The sequence below is a fragment of the Empidonax traillii genome, unplaced genomic scaffold (genome assembly GCF_003031625.1).
Source record: "Empidonax traillii isolate 1590-97213 ecotype Southwest subspecies unplaced genomic scaffold, ASM303162v1 scaffold2197:size43726, whole genome shotgun sequence".
NCBI lineage: Eukaryota > Metazoa > Chordata > Aves > Passeriformes > Tyrannidae > Empidonax > Empidonax traillii.
In genome coordinates, this window is record NW_020957390.1 from 9,889 (window position 1) to 18,253 (window position 8,365).

General features: G+C 65.6%; 1 protein-coding gene across 1 annotated transcript in view; it reads right to left on the reverse strand.

Annotated features, from left to right (window-relative positions):
• The window catches only part of ARHGAP27 (Rho GTPase activating protein 27), a 10,900-nt gene extending 2,792 nt beyond the window's left edge, over positions 1-8,108 (reverse strand). The window contains exons 1-9 of the mRNA XM_027909528.1: positions 7,291-8,108; positions 3,643-4,071; positions 2,735-2,947; positions 2,320-2,430; positions 2,147-2,214; positions 1,949-2,036; positions 757-861; positions 251-349; positions 84-174 (exon numbers count right to left, since the gene is read on the reverse strand). Of these exons, the coding sequence (XP_027765329.1) occupies positions 84-174; positions 251-349; positions 757-861; positions 1,949-2,036; positions 2,147-2,214; positions 2,320-2,430; positions 2,735-2,947; positions 3,643-4,071; positions 7,291-7,989 (1,903 nt within the window). The 5' untranslated portion in view covers positions 7,990-8,108. The remainder of the gene's footprint in view (positions 1-83; positions 175-250; positions 350-756; positions 862-1,948; positions 2,037-2,146; positions 2,215-2,319; positions 2,431-2,734; positions 2,948-3,642; positions 4,072-7,290) is intronic.
• Between the last annotated feature and the right edge of the window lie 257 nt (positions 8,109-8,365).

Consider the following 8,365-nt stretch of genomic DNA (forward strand, 5'->3'; position numbering starts at 1 on the left):
CGTCCCGAGGGGGCTCCTGCCACGTCCCAGCCGTGGGGAGCCAGACATCCCCTGGGTGCCTCCCCCAGGGCGTCTCAGCTCACCTGCCCTCCTCTCCTCGCCGCTCCCCAGCTTCTCCCGGGAGCCGAGCTCAGCCCCGCTCTCGGCGTCCTCCTCTCCGGGGATGTCGGAGCCCTAGGGAAGGGTCACGGTGAGACCCCGGGGCCCGTCCCCGGGGTGGTGGGGCGGGGGGTGGCCGGCGCCTGCTCACCCGCCGGCCGATGCTGTCGGCGATGGCCCTGTGCCAGGCGCTGATGATCTGCTCCGAGTCGTGCTGGATGAGGAATTCCGAGCCCTCGCGCGTCCTCAGCTGCCAGGGCAACAGGCAGAGGTCAGGGGAAGGGCACGGGGCTGCCACAGCCGCCGGGATTTGGCAATCAGGATGTGGCTGAGCACGGCGCCCAACTCATGATGGAGATGACCCCGAATGTTGCCGTTTGCTGGCGGGCTGGAGCGGCTGGAAACCTCCTCCCTGCGCAAAGCCCGAGTGGAAAAACCCCTCTGGGGGCCAGGATGTCTCCTGGTGACCTCTCCGTGGCCGTCAGAACAGGACAGCATCCGCAGTGCAGCGTGTCCCTGGGCTCCCCACCCCGCGATGTCACCCAGTGTCCCCACTGCCACCACCCGTGGGGTGAACCAGGCAGGTGTGGCATCGTCTTGCAGGCCACATGTGGCCTCTGGGGGGTGACTGGTGTCCCCCCACTGTCACCCACTCACCTCCAGGACGTTCTTCTTGCTGGATTTGTCCCTGCCGGCCCAGGCCAGGCTGGCCCCCCGCAGCTCCACCGTGTGCTCGGGGGTGGTCAGGGTGCTGGGGTGCCGCTGTGGGGACAAGGGGTTGAGGGTGGCACCTGCCCAGAGGGGATGGGGACACCGGGGTCCTGCTGAAGGAGGAGGGGGGTGTGGGCTGCCCTCCTCCAGAAAGGCAGGGGTGGCAGGTGTCCCCTCTGTCCCCTCCCGTGGTCTCTTCAGGACCAGGGCTCAGTGCTGCCACGGTGGGGTGGAGCTCGTGGCTGTCACCTACAGCTGCCATCACCTTGTGGGACATCCCCAGCCCTGCCAGGGGACCCGGGGTGGGCTTGAGCTTTGGGGTCCCTCTTGGTGACACAGCAGGAAGAGAGTGGGTGACTGTCTGCAGGGAGGGGACAGCCCCCTGAGGTTTTCACAGCATCAGACTGACTGGCTTTCCCCATGCCCTGGTTTTTGGGGTGCTTTGGCCATATTTCACGTCGCCCCAGACCCCTTGCACCCCTCAGACAGAGCACTGAAGCCCCACCCCAGAGGTAGGGCCAGCACCGTGTCCCCCCTGGCCGTGGGTCCCCTGTCCTTCCCCCGGCGCCGTCACCACAGGGTGTTGCAAGAGCCACGGCAGCTTCTGCATCCGGGCTGGGCACCGGAGAGGGGGGCTGGGCACGGCGGGGCTGGGGCTGGCACTGCTTCCTGCTGCTCACTCAGACCAGAGCTGGGTGAGTTTTAGGGTGCTCCAACATTGGTTCCCCCCACAACCCATGTGGGCAGTGTGTGTGTGGCAGGGGGTGTGAGCACAACCCCCCAGTGTGGGGGGACCCAGTGCTGGGGGGTCCTTGGGCAGGGCATTGGCCCTGGCCTGTGGGTCCTGGTCCCATCCTGCAGGTTCTGACCCCATCCCGTGGGATGTTACCCTGTCCCATGGATGGTGGCCCAATCCTGTGGGTGCTGGCCCTGTCCTAGGAGTGCTGGTGCCATCCCATGGGGTCCCACCCCTATCCTACAGGTGCTCTCTTTATCCCATCAGTCCTTGGCCTGTCCCATGGATACTGCCCTCATCCTGTGGGTGCTGACCCCATCCCATGGGTGCTGGCCCTGTCCCGTGGGTGCTGGTCCCATCCTGTGGGAGCTGCCCCCCTCCCCAGGCCACAGGGGCTCTTACCAAGCCACCGGCAGCTGAGTGCTTGGAGTCCTTGAAGAAGGTGAGGATCCCCCCCTCCAGCACCGTCCAGGAGGAGCTCCAGTTCTTCCTGGAGAGCAGAGGAGGGGGAGGTCACACAGGGGGACAGCACAGCCCCTGTTTTTGCTGTCCCCCTGGGCTCCCTTCCTGGGTTGAGGGGGGATACCGGTTCATGCTTACCGGAGCCGCTTCCCTCTGTCCACCGTCTTGGTCCGGTTGAGCACCCCAGCTTTCTCGAGGCTTTTAAACTGGAAGGCAAAGGGGGATGGTGGGTGGGTGGGTGTCAGGTTTGCCCCTTGCCCTGCTCGGTTCTGGGGCGGGGGAGGGCTGGGTGCCCCTCCCTGGGCTCTCACCTTCTCCTCCTTGGTGCCCAGTGCCGGTGACACGGTGCCGTGCCAGGCGAAGAGCCCGCTGTCCTGGCTGGAGCTGCTGCTGGCACGGTGGTGGTGGCCACCTGATGGCACCTGGGCAGGGAGGGAGGGAGGGATCAGGTGATGCCTGAGGTGCTCCTGCCAGCTGGGTGCTGGTCTTCACCCTACACACTGGTTTGAGGCCCTGTGAGGATGCTCATCCCTTATACCCATATTTATCCCTGCCCCGTCCCTGTCTGTACCCCATCCCAGTCCCCATTCCAGTTCCTATCCCTGTCCCCATCCCTGTTCCATTCCCTGTCTCTTTCCCTGCCTCCATCCCCATCCTCAACCCTATTCCCATCCCATCCCATCCCATCCCATCCCATCCCATCCCATCCCATGCCTGTCCCTGTACCGTGTCAGAGAAGTGCTCGGGGTAGAACACGACTCCCTCGTGGTGGCCGTGCCCGTACCAGCCCGGGGGTGAGCCCAGCTCCTCAGGGCGCCTCGGGGACAAGCAGGGAGCAGCCCCCTGGTCGTAGGAGCCCACGGGCGAGTAATCCTCCTCGGGATAACCCTCCAGCTCATCTGGAGACAGGTCGGGATAGTCCGTTTCTGGAGTGGGCGGCTGGAGAGAAGAGACAGGTCAGGGGATCTTGTGCCCCACCAGGAGCATCTGTATCCCCGTGTGGCTGACCCAGGTGGGGCTGCCCCACCTCCATCATCTCCATCCCCATCTCCATCCCCATTCCCATCTGTTTCCACATACATATCCATCTTAACCCCCATCCCTATCCCTGTCTCCCATTCCCATCTCTGCCTTCCTCTCTGCCTTCATCTCCATCTCTGTTTCCATCTCTGTCTCCATCTCCATTCCCATTCCTGTTTTCATCTCTACTGCCATCCCTTTCTCCATCTCCTTATCAATCCCAATATCCATTCCCATCTCCATCCCCATTTCCATCTCCATCTCTATTCCCATCCCTGTCTCCACCTCCAGTTTCACACATCTCCATCTTTGTCTCCATCTCCATCCCATCCGTGTTTCTACCTCCATTCTCATCCCTTTCTCCATCTCTGTCTCCATTCCCATCTTCATCTGTATCCTCAGTCCCACCCATGCCTCTTTTTGTCTCCATCTCCACCTCTGTCTCCATCTTCATCTCCATCACATCTCCCACCCCCTTCTAAATCTCCATCTCTATCTCCATCTCCACTTCCATTCCTATTTCCATCTCCATCCCCGTGCCTGTCTCCCCCCAGTCCCAACCCCAATCCCAATCCCAATCCCAACCCCACTCCTGCGCCCCGCTGGGTGCTCACCCTCTGCTCCGTGGGGCTGTACCGCGTCCCCCCAGGGTACATATCCTGGGGGCTGCCTGTGTCTCCCGCACTGGGGGGGTCCCACGACGTCTCACCTGTTACCGAATTATAGAAAAAGGTCTGGCCGCTTCCTTCATCCACGTGCTGTTCCCAGGCGGGAAACTCCGGGCTGTGTGCGAGCGAGGAGGCGGGAGAGGCGGCGGGACTCACTCCGTCGGCCGCCTGCCCAAAGGGACAATCCCACGTGGTCTGGCCCGTCACGGGGTTATAATAAAACAAATGTCCACTCTCCGTGTCCGTGTGTGTTTCCCAGTCCGACACGGAGCCGCCGGGCTCCTCCGGCACCGAGCCGGCAGCGGCGGCTTCTTCCCGCAGCTCCTGGATGTTGAGGTAGATGGGATCAGGCGGCTCCTCCGGCTCCTTGCGCGCCTGGGGGGGGACAGGAGGGGGTCACTGGGTGCCTCAGGTGGGATGGTGTTCCTGGGATGTCCCCACAGCGGTGCACAAGTCGAGGACACGGATCCTGCTCTTGCTGCTGGGGCGCCCTCCTGGGCATCCCACTGAGCGGTGCCAGCAATGGGGTGCAGATTGTGGCACGTGGAGGGGGCACCCACAGCCCCCACAGTGGGGAGGAGCACCCACTGGCAGAGGGGATGGGAGTCCAGACCGAGTGGGTGGAGAGACAGGGTAGTCGCCGGTGCCAGCACCCACGTCAGGAGTACCTGTGTCACCTGCTGCAGGCAGCGCCCTCACAACCAGCACCACATCACCGGTACCTGCAGCACCTGCATCATCAGCACCCTCATCACCCACTGGGTGCAGCACCCACATCGTCACCCACCTGCATCACTGGCACCCACATCGCCTGCCACCGACAACACCCACATCACCTGCACCCACATCACCAGTGTCACCTGCTGCACACAGCACCTGCATCACCCACTGCATCAGCACCCACATCAGCACCCGCATCACTGCCACCCAAACCATGAACACCCGCAACATCTGCACCAACATCTGCCACCCCAAGGCCACAGACATGCTCAGCCTCTGCACCCACGTCCCCGACACCAGCACCCCAACACTCACACCCACCCCACCCTCACCCACACCCCAGCGCCCCCAACACCAGCACCCAGAGCACCAGCACTCGCATCACCAACACCAGCACCCACATCACCTGCAATCATAGCACCTGCACCCTCAAAACCAGCACCCCAGGACACCTCCAGGACACACATCACTGACACCAGCACCCCCGTCACCTGCACCCTTGGGCATTTCCAGCACCCACATCACCAGCACCCACAGCCTCTGCCTCCCTCCCAGTGCCGGATGCTGAGCTGACAGCCCCATCACCACATCCCAAAATAAAGGCCCCACCGCTGGCCTGGCCTGGCTGACACCCACCCACAGGGCTGCTCAGGGTGGGGGGATGTGCCCCCTGGGACCAGGCAGGTGCTGCCAGCCAGGAAACCCCTCCTGGCACCCTTTGAACTCCCCCAGTTTTACAGCCCAAGCCTCTCACTAATGGCCACGGGGACAAAGGTCCAACCCTGGCCCTGCCCACCAGCCAGGGTGGGGGGAACAGCAGGCACAGTGTCCCTGGGGACACTCTGGATCCAAGAGGGACAGAGACTGGGTGACATCCCCTCACCCTCCCCCCATCACCCCACAACCCCCCTGCCATGGGAGCAGGGCTGGAATCCAGCACAGGGGGCCACCCTCCCTCTTGGGGACAGGGGACATGGGGGTGACCATGGGGGATCCCTGGCACTGAGCCCCCCAGCACCTCCCTCTATCCCCTGGGTGCATCCCCAGGGGGGTTTTCTCCCCTGGGGTGGGCTGGGTGCCCCTCACTGCTTTGGAACGGGCATCGTGGCACCCGCCAGTGCCCATAAACACCCAGGGAAACCCAAGGGGGAGTTTGGACGAGTATGACCCCAAAACACCCCCCAGCTCCCCCCTGGGCGCACCCATGGGTGCTTCCTTCCTACCTTCCCCAAGTGCAGCAGCCTCGACACCCTGCTCCGGGCCCGCCGGGGACCCCCCGACTCCCGGTCACCCATGGCGGGGGGCACCGGGCTGGGGGTGCAGCGTGGGGGGCACCGGGGTGGGAGGCAGCCGTGGGGGCACCGGGAGGCTCCAGTAACGCCCCCGGTGCCCTGAGCCAGGCCCTGCACCCGCCGCGCTTCCTGCCGGGGTTCGGGGAGCGGAAGAGACGCCTGGGGCGGAATTGGCTTTTCTCGGGGGCTGCTGTCATCACCTATCACCCCCCCCAACTCGTCACCAGCTCCGGCAAAGCCAAGGGCCACCCGAGCAGGAATTGCACGGGATGATCCCCCCCAAATTTAGGTTGGCACCTGTGGTGCCGTGCTGGGCCACCGGAAGCTGATCTGGGGCTGCTGCATCCCCCCCAACACCAGCAGTCAAGGTGGGGTGGGGGGTGCACGTGGTGGCAGGGCCAAGGCCACCACTGGTCCCATCATGGCTGATACGGGATGGTTTGGGCACCAGCTGGATTTGGGCAGGGAAGGGGAATGATCTGGTGGTGGCACTGGGGTTGGGGACCCCACCGGGTCACCACCAGAGGGGGGCCGGTGGCTTTGGGTGTGCAAAGGGCACAGCTGAGGGCACAGCATGGAAAATGGGGGGAAAATGGGGTGAAAATGGGGTGTAAAACACAGCCCGCCACCACTAACACCCCCTTTCCCTCCAGTAACACCCCCTCCCAGGTGGAACAATCCCTCCAGCCCCCCTCCAAGTGGGGGACACCCAGGCTTGGGGTGCTGCAGGTGCCTGGGGTTACCCCAAAGCGAGGTGCTGGGGTGGGGGACAAGGCCTGTGGACCCCCCCCTCTGCTGGCACATTCTCAGCCGTGTGCCCCACTCCATGCCCATGCCAGGTGAGCAGACAGGGAGGTTCCCCCACCCTTGGGTGCCCCCCCAGGAGGGGTTCAGCCCAGGGGCCGCTGTGAAGGGCCCTTTGCTACTTACTGGTGTGGGGTGGGCGTGGGTTTGGGGGCGAGGGGCGCTGGCCTGTGCCGGGGTGCACCCAGCACCCACCTCGGTCCCGGGTGCTGCACCCAGGTGAGGCGCCCAGGTGAGGCCCCCGCCCCGGCAGGGAGGAGCTGCCGCGCTTCCCTGTTAACCCCTTTCTGCCTTCCCTCACCCCGGAACGCTGCTGGGACCTGGGAATGACACTCCAAAGCCCCCCTGAGTGGCACCGAGCCCCCCACCCCGGCACTACGGAGCTCTGCAGGGCAGGGGGACTGGGAGAGCCCGGGGGGGCCATGAGGGTGGGGAAACTGAGGCACGGGGTGGGGGGCTGAGGGTGGAAGGTGTGCGGGGAGGGGGGTGCCCGGTGCGGGGGGTCGCTCATCCGTCCCCCGAGCTGGTTAATGTTGACAAACCTCTACGGGGAGATCACCTGTAGGTTTGCCCCACAGGGTCAGCTCGGTGGGGGGGGGACACGGGGGGCCTGGCAGTGCCTACGATGCCGGGCTGTCACCCCACCCTGTGCCGGGGGTCGCAGGGTCCCAGTGGGGCACACAATCAGCAGAGGGACCCGGGTGTCCTGCCTGCCCGCACACTCAAAGTTCTCCCCCCCGCGCAGCTTTTGGGGACAGCAGCGGGGCTGTCACCGTACCTGAGCCGCAGGGCCGGCCCCCGGCCACCTCCTGGCCACATCCCTGTCCTTGCCGGGGGCGCAGAGCGTCTCGGAGCGGCTCTTCCCGAGCGGCCGAGCGTGTCCTGGCGAGTCCCCGCGAGCCCCCGTGGTGGTGGCACCGCGTGGTGACGGTGTCACCCGCGCCAGGTCATCCAGGGAGTGCGAAGGTCTCACGGGCTCGGCGGGCTTCGGGGTCAGTCCCGAGGGGACCCGGAAAGAGCTGAGTGACGGCGGGGAATCCCTCTGGAGCACCGAGTCCCTCCTGGGCACCGAGTCCCTCCTGGGCACCGAGTCCCTCCTTGGCACCGAGTCCCGCCGGGGCACCGGGCACCCCCCCGATGGCTCCCCCGGCTCGGTGGCACTGACGAACCGATACTCGTAGGCTGGTGGGTGCTGGGGGACGAGCGGGGCCGGCTCCGTCGCGACATGTCCCGACGGCGGAGGGTCGAGCGGGGCTGGGGAGGCGATGGGGGGCAGCTCCTTGACGTACTGGGCCGGGATGTAGAAGGGCCGGGCGTCCCCGCTCCGCCGGACGTGCCACCAGTGGGGGTTGGTGCGTTTGAGGAGGATGTAGCGCTCGTTGGGTTTGATGGAGACCAAGGTGCCGTCCTTGGCGCGGTACTCGAAGCCGTACTCCACCAGCACCAGCGACTCCTCCGCCGGCACCGCCGCCTCCATGGCCTTCCCGGCACCTCCGCCTGCGGGACACGGGGCAGGGAAGCGGTGACCCAGCACCCCGACTCCTCTTGGGGTGTGTGAGAACCCCCTCCCCCAGCTCAGCTCTCTCGGGGTCCCCACTGAGCCTCGGCCCAACGAGGTCGTTCCACAAACCACCCAAACCTGCTGGAACAGCCCCGGGGTCACCGCCACTGTCCTCGTCCCCATCCCCAAACCCCCCCAAGCCATCGAGCCCCGAGTCCCTGGGCCCCCAGAGCCACCGAGCCCCCCGACCCTCACCTGCGGCCGGCGCTGGGGCGCGGGCGGGTGCGCGCCCGTGGGTCCCGCTCGTGCCCGCGCCGGGCTGGTCTCGACTCGCCCTGGTTTCCTGCCTCGA